Source organism: Aegilops tauschii, chromosome 5, assembly GCF_002575655.3.
Source record: "Aegilops tauschii subsp. strangulata cultivar AL8/78 chromosome 5, Aet v6.0, whole genome shotgun sequence".
NCBI lineage: Eukaryota > Viridiplantae > Streptophyta > Magnoliopsida > Poales > Poaceae > Aegilops > Aegilops tauschii.
The window spans coordinates 584,265,682-584,281,929 of record NC_053039.3 but is presented as its reverse complement, the minus strand read 5'-3'; the positions used below and the strand labels follow the sequence as shown (position 1 = coordinate 584,281,929).

At 45.7% G+C, this 16,248-nt stretch overlaps 1 protein-coding gene and 1 pseudogene across 1 annotated transcript; both read right to left on the bottom strand.

The window, feature by feature from the left end:
* Positions 1–8,431: 8,431 nt before the first annotated feature.
* Positions 8,432–12,150, bottom strand: LOC109768854 (rab GTPase-activating protein 22). Its single transcript, XM_020327591.4, has 11 exons — positions 11,764–12,150; positions 11,545–11,640; positions 11,311–11,414; positions 10,936–11,192; positions 10,694–10,816; positions 10,479–10,567; positions 10,286–10,391; positions 10,086–10,183; positions 9,214–9,477; positions 8,859–8,942; positions 8,432–8,776 (listed from the first exon to the last, which is right to left on the bottom strand). The coding sequence occupies exons 1-11, from the start codon at positions 11,875–11,877 to the stop codon at positions 8,756–8,758; spliced, it is 1,356 nt and encodes a 451-aa protein (XP_020183180.1). The 5' UTR covers positions 11,878–12,150; the 3' UTR covers positions 8,432–8,755.
* Positions 12,151–12,274: 124 nt separating this feature from the next.
* LOC109768855 (ABC transporter G family member 48-like) lies at positions 12,275–13,265 on the bottom strand (annotated as a pseudogene).
* Positions 13,266–16,248: the final 2,983 nt, after the last annotated feature.

Genomic DNA, 16,248 nt, shown 5'->3' with positions numbered 1-16,248 from the left:
TGAATAAGCCTGCTGCTGAGTCAAAGCTGTCTGAAGGAGCTCCCTAGCCCGTCGCGTCTGGACCGCTACTGGGGACTCGCCTTCGATTAGGAGGGCCGCCAGTCGTGAAGCGGCAGCGACAATGTTATCCATCGGGTTAGAGTAATGACTCGGTGGTGTTGGGACGTGCAGTGACAAAACGTTGTTCTGACGAGGCGGATCGGTCAGACGTGGCTGAACCGGCGCCCCCGTTCCAGGTGCCTCCGCCCGGTTTACCATTGGCGGATTACTGGTCCCCGCTCCTGGGGTATTAAAGAGGTTCTTGGCCTCATAAACCGGCGGTAGGTGAGATCGGTACCTTCTCCTCATGACATCGTTTGACGCGCTCTGATCCAGCATAAGCCGGTAAGCCTGTGCATCCAATGCGGCCCGTTCTGCAGCCATCCTGGTATCCTCAGCTGCCAGGTCAGCCTTGGCTTGGGTTATCTGATCTTTCACCTTCGCGATTTCTGCATTATGCTCATCTTGATTCGCCAGATTAACCTCCGCCATCAGTGCTGCCAAAACGTCAAATAAATCAGATAAAACCTGAGTCGGCGGTCGCACGAGGCCTCCTGCCCCGGCCGCTGTCACTGCTACTGATCCGGAAACCATCACCGCTGCGGTCGAAGAGTGGAGCGCTGGCTATGTATCGGCCATGAAGATCGCAACCCGGTTTGGCGGATCAAAGGGGTCTGGAATACTGTCGCCGTCGGAACAGCCCCCAATCCGGCCATCTTGCAACTGGTACTCGGTCTCTCCGGTCGATGACTCGTCGCCGGAAGAGACGACGGTTTCACCACCAGATTCCGATCTATCCTCAGATTCCACTCCGTGGATAACTCCCACGAAGGCACGCTTCATGACAGGCTTAACCCAGGCAGATTTCGCATGCTGAGCCATCTCGATGATGTCGGTGCATATGTCCGGCTCAGGGCCCGGTTCGCCAATCTTGCCAATGAAAACGTGGATGCCGCCGAAGGGGACCCGATACCCGTACTCGATTGAGCCGGCCTCGGGGCCCCAGCCTGCGTCGTCTATGTAGAGCTTGCCGCGACGACTCTTGGTCATCCGGCCCACAGCGTAGCCCTTGAGTCCTTCGAAGCTGCCCTCTAAGAACTCGAAATCATCGTGCGATAGCCCCATGGTGGGCGCCAACTGTCATGGTTTTGTCACGGCAGATGTCCTAGAGAAAGGACTTAGTCGTGGAGCCATCCCAACGGGTTAGCTTAAAGGGGTTAAAGCAGACAAGGGACGCAGAGAGTTTATACTGGTTCGGCCCCTTGAGGTGAAGGTAAAAGCCTAAGATCCAGTTGTTGTGGGATTGCTAGGGTTTCGATGACCAGGGAGCGAATACGCTTTGCCTGGGTCTCTGAGTTGTTGTCTGTTGTCCCCAAACCGCCGCCGGGTCGTCCCCTTATGTACATGGGTTGACGCCCGCCGGTTTACAGGATTCCGAGACCGGCTCATAAATGTGTCCAGCCCGGTTTCTACTATCTTTGCCTTACAACACAAGCTTACATATCAATGTCGGTTTATGATTACAGGCCTTAATCCGCCCTTGGGCCCTGGGCCTTCATAAAGCGCCAACATCTTTGTCTTCATGGGCTTCAAATATAATAACTCTTTATGGGGATAACCCGGCCTCTCCTGGCCGGTTTACGCCCAGCAGTAATATCCCCAACAGAACCTATTATGTTTTCATGAATATATGTGAGTTCTTGATCCTATCTTGCAAGTCTATAGTCACCTACTATGTGTTATAATCCGGCAACCCCGAATTGACAATAATCGGGACCACTCCCGGTGATGACCATAGTTTGAGGAGTTCATGTATTCACTATGTGTTAATGCTTTGGTCTGGTACTCTATTAAAAGGAGGCCTTAATATCCCTTAGTTTCCATTAGGACCCCGCTGTCACGGGAGGGTAGGACAAAAGATGTCATGCAAGTTCTTTTCCATAAGCACATATGACTATATTCGGAATACATGCCTACATTACATTAATGAATTGGAGCTAGTTCTGTGTCACCCTATGTTATGACTGTTACATGATGAACCACATCCGGCATAATTCTCCATCACCGATCCAATGCCTATGAGCTTTTCACATATTGTTCTTCGCTTATTTATTTTTCCGTTGCCACAGTTACAATCACTACAGAACCCAAAAATATTACTTTGCTATTGTTACCGTTACTTCCATACTACTTTGCTACTAAATACTTTGCTGCAGATACTAAGTTATCTAGGTATGGTTGAATTGACAACTCAACTGCTAATACTTGAGAATATTCTTTGGCTCCCCTTGTGTCGAATCAATAAATTTGGGTTGAATACTCTACCCTCGAAAACTGTTGCGATCCCCTATACTTATGGGTTATCAGTGGCCGTCCAACATCCAGTGAATGGCATGTCTTGGCCTTGCTCCTTGTCGGCATCGTCGTCCATACAGTCGATGTCTTCAGAGCCATAATCGAGCATGTCGGTTAAGTCCTCGACAGTGGCTATGAAGTAGGTGGCGGGTGGGAAGAGAAATCCTCCATCATCAGCCTCTAGTTCGAACCGGACATAGTTCAGTTGTGAGTCCCCCGCCAAGGACAGGTTCTTTAATGAATTTAGCACATCGCCCAGGGGCGAGTGTTGGAAGATGTCTGCGGCGCTAAACTCAAAGATCGATAACTGATCCAGCTCGGTGTCCGCAGGCGTACGTGGTTCGAAACTTATAGCCGGAAATGAGTCCGGAATTCCGTTGACGCAGATATTGCAAGGTGTTGAGTCTGTGTGTGGCTCCAACGCCGCGGACTCGGTGACCTCGGATGGCGCGATCTGCTCCGGATCTAAGGCCGTGGCAGTTACAGGAACCATCTCCTGAATGTGGTCTGATGATAGATTTAAGTCATGTTCATCGGAGCGAGGGGGAGCGATCACCGCGGTCTCAAATCCGTTGAAGATCAAGTCTCCACGGATATCCGCGACGTAGTTCAAGCTTCCGAATCTGACCTGGTGGCCAGGGGCATAGCTATCGATCTGCTCCAGATGACCAAGCGAGTTGGCCCGCAGTACGAAGCCGCCGAATACGAAGATCTGTCCGGGGAGGAAGGTTTCTCCTTGGACAGCGTCACTATCGACGATCGAAGGGGCCATTGAACCTTTCGTCAACGGCACAGTGGAACTCTCAATGAAAGCACCAATGTCGGTGTCAAAACCGGCAGATCTCGGGTAGGGGGTCCCGAACTGTGCGTCTAAGGTCGATGGTAACAGGAGACAGGGGACACGATGTTTACCCAGGTTCGGGCCCTCTCTATGGAGGTAATACCCTGCTTCCTGCTTGATTGATCTTGATGAATATGAGTATTACAAGAGTTGATATACCACGAGATCGTAATGGCTAAACCCTAGAAGTCTAGCCTGTATGACTATGGTAATGAGTATATCTCTTCCGAACTACACCCTCCGGTTTATATAAACACCGGGGGGATCTAGGGTTACATAGAGTCGGTTACATAGGAAGGAATCTTCGTAGTAGATCGCCAAGCTTGCCTTCCACGCCAAGGAGAGTCCTATCCGGACACGGGTACAGTCTTCGGCCTTCGTGTCTTCACAGCCCATCAGTCCGGCCCATGGATAACAGGCCGGACGCCCGAGGACCCCTTAGTCCAGGCCTCCCTCACTGAGCCCCCGGCCTGGGAGCGGAGATTTGACCCCGCCCGCCGGAGATGATGGAGACAACCTTTCCGTCCCCTCGTGCGGAGGAAGGGGCGAGGAAACACAAGGTGAGCCACTCCTTAAGGAGAACACCTCCCCTGCTGCCCAAGCCGAAGATGTCGCCATGGAATCTTCTGGGGCAGAAATGGCGCAAAAGGCTGCCGAGTCTCCCTCGGCAGAGGAAGAAGTTCATGACCCAGAGATCCCTGCCCGGCAGACTTCCCCAGGTACTTGGCTTGAATTTTCCTTTATACTCTGGCTGTCTTCACTGGTTCCTTTATTCGCTTTGAGGCTTCCACACTTTTGTTTGCTCAATGCTCCATTCCTTCTGCAGACCTCCAGGCCGAAGAACCAGATTTGTTGGAGATGGCGGCGGACATTGGGAGGTCCTCCGCGAATGAAGCCGTGAAGGTTGCAATTGCTGAGGAGCATGATCTTGCTGCCAGGGGAACACAAGGTTCCTTGGCAGTGGTGGAGCATCCTCTAGAGGGTGCCCTGGTGGAGGGAGTGTCATCGAGGCAAAGATTCCTCTTCAAAACCCTGGGTCCACTCCCTTCCTCTGGGGGCGCGGCTGATGTCCTGCCATCGTCCTCGAACACACTGGCTGTGGTGCCGCCGTTTCCTGATATCGGAGCCCCCGACCCGTCCTTGACAGATGCAGAGCTTGATGAAGAGCTTCAACGTCTTCTGGCACCGCTGCACCTGGAAGGCGGGGAGGCTGACGACACTGCTTCCATCACCATGGATTTGTCCTTCATCAAATCCATGGCGGTGGGTTTGAGGGAGATGCAAGCTCGGCATGATCTGAAGTGGCAGGAGATCAAGGAGTGGCGCGAGTCCGCCGGCAAGGTGGATCAGAAGTTGGAGGACAAGTGCCTGGAGCTACGCGAATGGCATGACAAGCAGTTCAAGGCACTCATGAAGCAGTAGGAGACCCTTCAGATGATGAGGGAGGATGTCGTGGCTCGGGAGAGGCGTCTGGCATATCACAAAGCATCTTTGGATGCCAGAGAGCAAGAGATCTCCCTTCGGGAGAAGAATCTTGAAGCCACCCTTCACGCCAAGGACAAGATTTTGGAGACCTTGGTGCAGCAACGCACCAAAGAACTGAAGGATGAGCATGGGGCTGCTTTGGACACCCTTTCTACTGATCATGCTGCCCAACTGAAAAGGCTTGTTGACGATCTGGATGTCGCATCCTCTGCCAAAACTGAGCTCGATCTCGGTCTCACCGAGATGGAATTGCAAACTCTCTGTTTCCCTTCGTAACGTTTCGGTCTAACCGAGATGAGCAATCGGTCCCACCGAGTTCGCAATGCAAAATCTGTTTCCTTTTCGTAACGTTTCGGTCTCACCGAAATGAGCGATCGGTCCCATCGAGTTTGCCTGACCAACTCTCTTTTTGCCTATTACAGAAATTGGTCTCACCGAGTTCATGTGATCGGTCTCACCGAGATTACGTTATGCCCTAACCCTAACACAATCGGTCCCACCGAGTTGACATGTCGGTCCCACCGAAAAGCCTAACGTTCACATTTTGAACTAAATCGGTCTGACCGAGTTTCAGTATTCGGTCCCACCGAGTTTGGTAAATTGTGTGTAACGGTTAGATTTTGTGTGGAGGCTATATATACCCCTCCACCCATCCTCCATTTGTGGAGAGAGCCATCAGAACGTGCCTACACTTCCAGCATTCATTTTCTGAGAGAGAACCACCTACTCATGTGTTGAGACCAAGATATTCCAATCCAACCACAAGAATCTTGATCTCTAGCCTTCCCCAAGTTGCTTTCCACTCAAATCATCTTTCCATCATATCCAAATCTGTGAGAGAGAGTTGAGTGTTGGGGAGACTATCATTTGAAGCACAAGAGCAAGGAGTTCATCATCAACACACCATCTATTACCTTTTGGAGAGTGGTGTCTCCTAGATTGGTTAGGTGTCACTTGGGAGCCTCCGTCAAGATTGTGGAGTTGAACCAAGGAGTTTGTAAGGGCAAGGAGATCGCCTACTTCGTGAAGATCTACCCAAGTGAGGCAAGTCCTTCGTGGGCGATGGCCATGGTGGGATAGACAAGGTTGCTTCTTCGTGGACCCTTCGTGGGTGGAGCCCTCCATGGACTCGCGCAACCATTACCCTTCGTGGGCTGAAGTCTCCATCAACGTGGATGTACGATAGCACCACCTATCAGAACCACGCCAAAAATCTCCATGTCTCCAATTACGTTTGCACACTCCAATCCCATCCCTTTACTTTCTTGCAACTTGCATGCTTTACTTTCCGCTGCTCATATACTCTTGCCATGCTTGCTTGAAATATATTGTGAATGTTTAAAATTGTGCTAAAACTCCACCTTAACTTGGAGAATTAAAAATTGCTACTTTTCTTTGTTGGGGGTCTAATCACCCCCCTCTAGACACCTCTTCTCGATCCTTTCATTTACTCTTGATATAAGAATTGTCTGAAGTCAAACTTCATAAAGTTTGACCATATTTATATAAAAAAATATCAACATCTACCATGCTAAAGTTATACAATATGAAAATTTAAGTCATGGCGCATCTAATGATATTGTTTTCACATTGTGAATGTTGATTTTTTTTCTATAAAGTTCGTCAAACTTTAAGAGGCTTGACTTCAGACAAATCTTATAGGCGAACTAAAAAGGACCGGAGGGAGTAGGGAGAGGGAGCTGTTGCTCAGGCCCTTCCCAATGCTCTACCTTGTACAGGTGCTAAGGCTGCCATGTAGGCAAAAAATCTGATGTGGCAAGGTAATTAAGAGGAGAGAGATGATTGTGGTGACCCCAGAAAGAAACAATGCTAAGCGCACGAACCTAGGCAAAACACTTAATGAAGAAGCCCACCAATGCATGAAGAAATTTAGTTGCAAAATCATTAAATGAAGGATGCTTAGCTACAAGTTAAACACATATGCATTGGGAGCTTTAGTTGCTAAACTTTTTTAATGTGCTTAGCACCTCATATAAGCACCAGTGCATTAGAAGAGGCCTCACAGGACAGGAGGTAGGGCTTCTTTTGGGGTTGTAAACACGGGGACCCTTTTACTTTCTTTTTGGGTCTGCGTTTTGATTTCTTGCAAGCCCGTTGGTTTAATTTAAAAAGGAACTTGGAATCAAATCCCCCTTTATCGGGGGAACTAAATATAGCTTAGATCATTAGGATATTTTTATTATTATATGGTGGAACACAACCCACCCGAGTTCAAGATCTAAACTTGGCACGGATGCGCATATTTCCTGCATTAATTTCAGTCTTATTTTTTCGGTGGTATGACGTTTTCATGACTACGAGGTGTCTGTAGCGATTTTCTTAATCTCAAGATCCGCCGCCGGCTCAGAAAAAATCGATTGTTTATTTTCTTAAGTCAGGCACACTAATAATCGACATATGTATGGAAACATGACAATTCTTTGCACAACATTGCTGCTCATAAATGGCATGTTCCTATGTTTGGTATCAGTGTAATGTGCAAGACGTTTTGGTTTCATATATCTTTTGAACGATCGATATCAATGCAGTATGTAAACATATGAATCTTATAATTCGCATAATTTGGATTCATCTAAAATGTTATAATTCGCATATTTCCCCATTTTACACATGGAGGCGGGGCATATTTCAACTAGGGCGGCACGAAGTCGGGCAAGGCAAGAGAACTGTGAAGAAGAGGAGGAGCAGGCAGCCTTTCACCATGAGATTCATTAATTCAGTTCTGGTGAGTGACTCTCTCTCTCTCTCTCTCTCTGGTGTCGTACAAACTAAACTTTGCAAACTTTGACAAGAATACTCCCTCCGTTTTTATTTACTCCGCATATTATCTTTGATCAAAGTCAAACTTTGCAAACTTTGACAAAGTTTATAGACAAAAGTATTAACATATACAATAACAAATCAATACCGTTTGATTCATTATTGAATATACTTTCACATCATATAAATTTGTTCTTGTAAATATTCATATTTTTTCTATAAACATGGTCAAACTTTATGAAGTTTGACTTTTGTCAAACTTACTATGCCGAGTAAATAAAAATGGAGGGAGTATTCTTGTCCAAGCGTCCAGTACAAGCAAGTCTTGTATTCTTGTCCAAGCGTCCGGGGATAAAATACGTTTGAATTCCTCCAAATTGCTTGTTGAATGGATGCAATCTCATGTTTTTTTCTCTAACAAAGTAGAAATGTATCTCATCTCAATATATATATGTCCAAGCGGAGGGATCCTCCTTCGGCAGTGTTGAAGGGGCGGCAATAGCAATGGAGGAAGATTCAACATTAAAAACCAATGTGCTTGATCCGGAACAATTGCTGTATCAAGATTGGGCAGCGGATCGGATCGCATGTTTTTGAAACTTTTCCTTCTTTTTGCACCAGGATGCATCCTTTTTTATACATTTATCTCTTGATATATAGTGGTATAGAATCCTACCCTTTTCTACTATCATACAAGAGAAAAAAATACATAAACAGAGTACAGGTAATAAATTATAGGATTAATTGATCAACAGAGCTAAAAACACAGGTGCTTTGTGATTTGCATCCGACCATACATATCATCAAGCAAGTAGCATCAATGGCCATCTGCCCCTCAGCAACATAGGTTACTACAAACATTAGTTTAAAACAGGATTTTTTCTTTTCTTTTCTTCTCTTTTGGCACACGGACAGACATAAAAACATATGTTTTCCTTTAATTACCCCTTTTCCTTTTTTCCTTTAATAACAATGACATAATTAATTACACATTAAAATGAAATCATCTTCTTTTGAGCAAAAATAAAGAATCTTTCTTACACTTGGAAAACCAAGAAAAATACACTTGACTTGCTTATGCACATTTTACCGGTTGGTTGGTTGGTTGGTTGGCTGGCGCATATCTGAAACTTCAACGTTTCCAAACAACAAAGCTCTGCATCCAAATTTACATACAATTTTGAGTCCGTGTCCAGGTGGTACAATTGTGAGACCGTGTCCGTGTCCAGGGGAAGTGTCGGTGTCTGTGCTATGTTAGGCTTTCTTTCCCTGCATCTGCTAACACAACAACAACAACAACAACAATTCAATCACCTTTCTAAGGTTTTCTAAGGTTTCTGTGAAAGGAGCTCGTTACCTTTCTAAGGTACTTGGCGTGAAGTTTCAGTGCACCAGCGCAAGCCTTCTTTGCATCCAAGTTCCCATTAACATTGTTCAATATCTAAAACAAAACAAAAGCACAACTTGAGATCTATACTTTCAGTCTAAAACAAATCTTATTTCAACGTTAATAATCGATTTCCAGTGTTCATGGTGCTTCAATTTTTTCCTTGCTACATACGGAAAATCCTCTTTTTTTTTCTCATTACTTGACTAGCCATAATTGAGCCAAACGTTTTGTTATGTGAAGTTTAGCCTGTTTTCGCTCATATTATCAATTCTGAAATATGTATGTCTTGCATCATAAAACAAGAAACACGGAAAAAGCTTACCCTAATAATGTCATCTAATCCCCGGGCTTCTTGCAACAGCTTCTGACTGTTCTCTTTCAATACACTAGCAACCAGGAAAACAGAAATAGGGACAGGCCCATCAACACCGTTAGTAGCACTCTTCATATTCGCCCTCTCGTACTTGCCAAACTGACGGGTTGATTTTACTCTTGGTTTATATCCTTGAGCACTTCTGTCAGTTGCAGGCCCGCTCTCTTCATATGTGGAGAACATGTCAGGGTCATATTCTAGAGCCCACATCATCTGCAGATCCATTCAACAACCAGGGTCAATCTTTATTTGCAAAGCAGAGTTTAAACTTGAAGAAACATAAAGCATTATTATTCCTTAAGACCATGACAACCAGGCTCATAGTTGGGTGGCCTTTTACTGGAGATCTCGTGGACACACAACAGTTTGCAACGATGCCAATAAAACTAGCTAGCGCTTAAAAATCCATGGATTCAACCCAACTAAGCTTGAGTGTGTGACCGTTTTTGGTTGGCTGGTAATACCATTCATTTTATTTTCTGGACACAAGAACAACCATGACCACACACAAAAGAAAAACAGTAGGAAACAATGACACATATTCTGTTGGATGACTAAACCTGGTTTTCAACACCTTTGAACATGGTCATGGTATCATTAAAGAGAATGAAAGAAAATATCTGAATATGGCATATCTAAAACATAGTGAAGTCCATTTGAACGAAAAGACGTTCAGCCCAGGATACTTTTGAGGCATTGAGGCCAACTGTACAACACACACACTACTGTGCTGAATTTAGTTCATAGATAAAAGCTCACCTGGATGAAATAAATACAACAAATATTTTAGATTTAGCTCCTCGTCAAAAAGAAGTATTTACCTCCCAAAGGTACAAGGAGTCCCCAAATGACAGTTCACGGCGAAACAATACCATGAACATGCGGAACGCAAAGAGATAGTCGCCTCCGCCAAGTGTTTCTGTGTTCAAGAGTCAACAAGCACCAATTGCAGTGTAAGAACATCAAATGGATATCCAGGTTGATTGGTCCCTCCTTGAGTGTTGATTAAATACATACATACCGAGGTGGTCATGTAACTTTGGGTCCAGCACCTGAATGATAGAGGCAAGGTGCTGAAGCTGGTTTTCAACCCCAACGGATTGCTGTGTGCATCTGAAATTCCCCCGCTTTAAAAATCACAGATAGATAACAATAATAAGTGAAACTAGAAGAGACCAAAATGACTGATGGAGAAGCATGCAGTGTGTACCGACCAGTCTACGCATGAGTCTCTCAAAGCACCAAAACGCGTCTGCTTCATCATTGAGTAGCACTATCATCGGTGAGCATAAATCACTCATTCCTGTTTGAGATGTGAAGATTACGAACGTGCATAAGAAAGCATCGACTTTTCATCAGGCAATAAATAAGCATATTCTGGTGCAAATCAAATCAAATCAAATAGGAGGTAGGCAGCTAGCATATCCACCTTGGCAATACCCAACTTCTTTGTCGATCCACGCGTAGACAGCTAGAATATCCCATAACTTGGATAGATTTTCTTTCTTCTCGTAGAAGACCATGGAGCGGTCAGTGCGAAGAACATCAAGACCTGTATATATATTATTATCCCCATGACATGACATAGTCGTGGATAAGACTGGGGTCAATAGAATAATGCTGGAAGTAGGAAGAGTTGACATAGTAATCGATGATTAGGCCCCATCATACCGATTTGGTGCAGCGTAAGCTTCCATTCGATAGTCTGTTTATCCGTCAGGCGGTTTGCAGACGACTGGTTGGCCTCATCTCCATTCTTGGTGGTGATCGGACTAGCTTGCTGGTCTGGAGTGGCGGCTTCAAGTAAAACCAAAGGGTCCTTGATAGGCACGCCATCCTCAGTTATGATGGGGGCGGTGATGATTTTGCCGCTGCCGACGTGAGGATCCATGTGTTTGCATTGTTCCTTCCATCTAGCATACTGTATCCTGCATGCATGCATATATCGGTGGTCACACATGGACATTACATTTCAGTTAATGCTAATGGTATCCTCTTATTGAAGCATTGAGGAGAAGAATTGATAGAGATAGTGAGCATACATACCTTCTTGCTTGCCTGATGTGGTCGCGGTCATCGAATGTGCTCTCGGGATCGAAGCAGCCGAGCAGGAACTCCCAGACCTCTCCCCTGATTGCGGGGTGCACACCCTAGTATATATATATACATAGAAAACAAACAAGAGAGAGTTTTGCTGGCTTGTGTTAGACGACGAGGAGGAGGAGGAGGAGATGAGGAAGAAAATTGGTTTGAGCCTGACAGACAGACAGACAGACATACCCCGCTCTGAATCCGGTTTAGAACAGAGGCGATGTGGAGGGATCCGTGGTGCGTGAAGGCGGCGTGCCATTTGCGTACGCTCAGCGTCTTGCCAATCTGCCATCCATCCATCTTTCTTTCTTGAGTAACTCCTACTACTAGTCGGAGGGACGAATTGCTCCAAAACAAACAGAGCAAGGAAAGAAAGCAAAGAAAGAAAGAGGAAAAGAAAGAAGAGACCTTGATCTTGAACTTGGTGTCGGGGACGTTGTGGGCGCACTCGGGGCGCAGCTGGTAGAAGGTGGAATCCGACGACGACGCCGCCGATTCCCTTCCCTTGTGCCGCCGCAGCATCCTCCCTTCCCTTCCCTTCCGACGACGCTCTCCTGGTACAAGGTTGGATCTTGGCCGGCCGGCAGCAGAGCAGAGCAGAGCAGAGCACTTGGATCTTGCTTCTTCTCTTTGATCCAATTCCGATTCCGGTCGAGGGGAAGGGGAATGAATGAATGGATCTGTCCGCCTGCCCGGTGCCGGTGCCGGTGGAGATGCCGGTGGCGGCTGGTGGAGGGAGATGCGCTGGCTTCCCTTCCCTTCCCTTGCCTTGACTTGTTGACCCTTTCCTTCCTTCCTTCTTCCAATGTTTTTTTAATTAATATATAATACAACTACATTCCTTGTTGGCGGTAAAGCACTACTACCCCTACGATGTACTACCTGCCTGCCTCTCAAAACAATCAAATCATTATTCACAAAAAAAAACAATCAAATCAAATGAGATCATGTGATTGAATTAAATTGAATTGACCACATGAATAAATCTCGTATATATTCCCGTGTTGGAATTAACAGAGGCCAATGATAAATCCGCTTCCTAACGTTTCTGCAAGTTCAACACCTTGATGGAGTAGGCAAACACCAAGAAGAAGCCGATGACGTACACGAAATGCGCGAGCACGACATACCCAAGAAAATCATGCTTAATGCCCATATTGTCCTCCAAAAATTACTTCACCACCACCGGTGACCGACACACGGTTGGTGTTATCGCTAAATTGCGACCCGATGACGCCATATATGGTCCACGACACGGGGTTTGCCCAGTAGTACCACCTCCACCAAATTGGTATTAACTGCATGCAAGAACAACCAATCAACCATCATCACGACCTCACCTCGTTTAACAAATCTAGTTAATTAATCGACATGTGGCTTACTTACCGGTCTTGTAACGAGGAACCCAGAAAAAAGGTTCCAAAGAGGGAGTACAAAGGTTATGATTATGTTTGCAAGCATGGCAGATGAGCTCAACGCCACTAGCATCATTCCAAACAATGTGAAGTGGTTGAAGCATGAAATTATGAAGAACATGAAATAGAAGAACTTTGCAGCTTTCCACTCATATCCAATCATCGAATAGATGATCAACGTGTATTCAATCCCCTCCACGATGTTGTACATCACTTCCACTAGTAGCAAGCTAGGCACGCCTCCATCAAACTCTTCTTCTACTGCTACTAGCTAGCTAGCTAACTCAACATCAAACAACATATACAACAAGTTGGATCCTACCTAGCTTCTCAAAGATAGATAGATAGATAGATACATGCTCCACCAATCGGACAGTGCTACCGACTACTAAGCTAAGCGTGTGGCATTTTCTTGTTTCCTTCATGTCAGCCGTCTTTGTTGTTCGGGGTCGTCCAACCTCTAGAAGATCAAACTTGCAGCTCCAGGTCCACCATCTCCAGTTCCTCCCCATCAAGCCAGGTCCCTCCTTGGGTGGACAAAAACTAGAAAAATAATTCATGAGCAAGTAATAAGGTAACATAATGATGATGTCTAAGGGACAATTTATGTCAAGCACCATTAGTTTTGCTGACAAGCTCCTAGAAGAACAAAGGCAGGGCGACAAAAAATATTCAATTATCAGGGACTGGAGCACATATTTTTGAATTCTAAGACTAACTTTATCCTTCAATATACTCAATAAACTGATTCTGAGATGTGTGGCTCAAGCAACAACACCTAGGAAATTGAATGGAACAGATGTTTTCAATCACACCTCAACACATAAGGAATATTGATTCCGAGTGTAAGTGCATCTAGTGTCACCCCTAGTTGGTTTTGGAGTATTGACGACAAACTTGGTTGAGGGACTAATGTGTTTGTGAGAATTGCAGGATAACACAGGTAGTAGTCCCATATTGATTCGGTTTACCTACCAGAGATGACCCCTAAAAATGTGTGAAGACATTGAAGACAATGGTGGTTTGTGAAGATATTCACATTGAAGACTATGACATGAGAAGACATCGCATGAAGACTATGGAGTGCGAAGACATAGTTGTTTCGTAGTTTCCTTTTCTTCTTTGTTGAGTCATAGGAACCACCGTAATGTTAAGTGGGGTCCAAGTGAACAAAGTCAGAGTGACTGATGTGATGCTCAACCAAATCCTATGTCTTCGAGAGAAGACAATGAGAGCAAATCTTATCCAGAGCTGGATGAGCCAGTTTTACTTGTAGCCCAAGTCAAGCTGCCGCGTCTGTTCGAAATCTGACGTTGGACACGTGTCAGTTACTTAGTGACCCAGGGTCATTTTGGACAAATCAGGTCAGGTTGCCTCCTGGCTATAAATAGCCCACCCCCTACACCATAAATTGGTGGCTGCTCAGAGTTAGTGCACGAATTTTGTCGTTTGAGAGCAACCCACCTCCGAAGCATTTGAGAGAGAGATCCTTGCGAGGACAAAGCCCAAAACACCCAGAGCCAAAGAGTGTTAGGCATCACTGAAGTCTTTCTGTCCGCGTGATCTGAAGACTTGTTACACTTGAGGACTGTGAATCCTCCAGCTGGTAGGCGTCGCGTTCTGAGCGTCCAAGAGCCATTGTGGATTGCCAGCGAACGAAGTCTGTGAAGGTTTGGAAGTCTACCTTGAAGACTTACCAGAGTGATTGGGCGAGGACTATGTGTTCTTAGCTTAAGGGGAATAAGGTGAAGACACGGTCTTCTGAGTTGAATCTCAGCCTCCCTAACAAGACGTACAGTTGTCACAGCAACTGGAACTGGTCTATCAAATCCGTGTCCTCTCCAAGCAACTGGTTCCATCCTTCCCATCTCTCTACTTTACAGTTTGTCTTCGTGAAGTCATTGCCTGATTGCTTGAACTGATTGGCTTAACTTTGTAAAGTCTGTTTGCTGATTGGCTTCATACTATCTTCCATCCTGATCCATACTACCTAGCTGTTGATAGTCTTCATGCTTTCACTTCATTGCTTACTTGACTATGGCTTGTGTAGTGTATGATACGTCTCCAACGTATCTATAATTTATGAAGTATTCATGCTATTATATTATCCATCTTAGATGTTTTATATGCATTTATATGCTATTTTATATGACTTTTGGGACTAACCTATTAACCTAGAGCCCAATGCCCGTTCCTGTTTTTTCCTTGTTTTTGAGTTTTACAGAAAAGGAATATCAAACGGAGTCCAATTGACGTGCCAATTTTTGACGATTTTTTATGGACCAAAAGAAGACCCCAGAGTAAAAGAGTTGGGCCAGGAGAGTCCTGGGGTGCCCACGAGGGTGGGGGGGCGCCCCCCCAGGCGCGTGGGCCGCCTCGTGGACGCCTCGGGCACCTCCTTGACGTGAGACCGACGCCAAAAATTCCTATAAATACAGAAACCTTGGAAAATTAACCTAGATCAGAAGTTCCGCCGCCGCAAGCCTCTGTAGCCATGAGAAATCAATCTAGGCCCTCTCTGGCACCCTGCCGGAGGGGGCCATCATCACCGGTGGCCATGGAGGAGTATCCCGGAGAGGCCATCATCGCCATGAAGGCCAAGGACCAGAGGGAGAACCTTTCCCCATCCAGGGGGGAGGCCATGGAGGAGGAAGCACAAGGGGGAGAACCTCTCCTCCTCTCTCTTGGTGGCACCGGAGTGCCATCAAGAGGGGAATCATCGCCGCGGTGATCGTCTTCATCAACATCACCACCATCATCACCATCCTCATCTCTTTTACGCGGTCCACTCTCCCGCACCCCGCTGTAATCCCTACTTGAACATGGTGCTTTATGCCACATATTATGATCCAATGATGTGTTGCCATCCTATGATGTTTTGAGTAGATATCCTTTGTCTTTGGGTTGATTGATCTAGATTGGTACGAGTTGTATGTTTTATTTTGGTGCTGTCCTATGGTGCCCTCCGTGTCGCGCAAGCGTGAGGGATTCCCACTGTAGGGTGTTGCAATACGTTCATGATTCGCTTATAGTGGGTTGGTGAGTGACTGAAACACAAATCCGAGTAAGGGGGTTGTTGCGTATGGGAATAAAGAGGACTTGATGCTTTAATGCTATGGTTGGGTTTTACCTTAATGATCTTTAGTAGTTGCGGATGCTTGCTAGAGTTTCAATCATAAGTGCATATGATCCAAGTAGAGAAAGTATGTTAGCTTATGCCTCTCCCTCATATGAAATTGCAATGACGACTACCGGTCTTGTTAACAATTGCCTAGGACAATTCCGCACACCGATCCATCATTATTCCACACTCGCTATTTATAATATTTAGTAATATATTCTAAATTTATGATAACAGCACCTACTTTTATATTTTAGCTCTCCGATACCATGCAAAGTTATCCTCTTCATACCCACAACGTAGTTTTATTTCTCGTTTCTAGTTGGAAGCAAACGTTCGGTGCACGTAGAGTCGTAT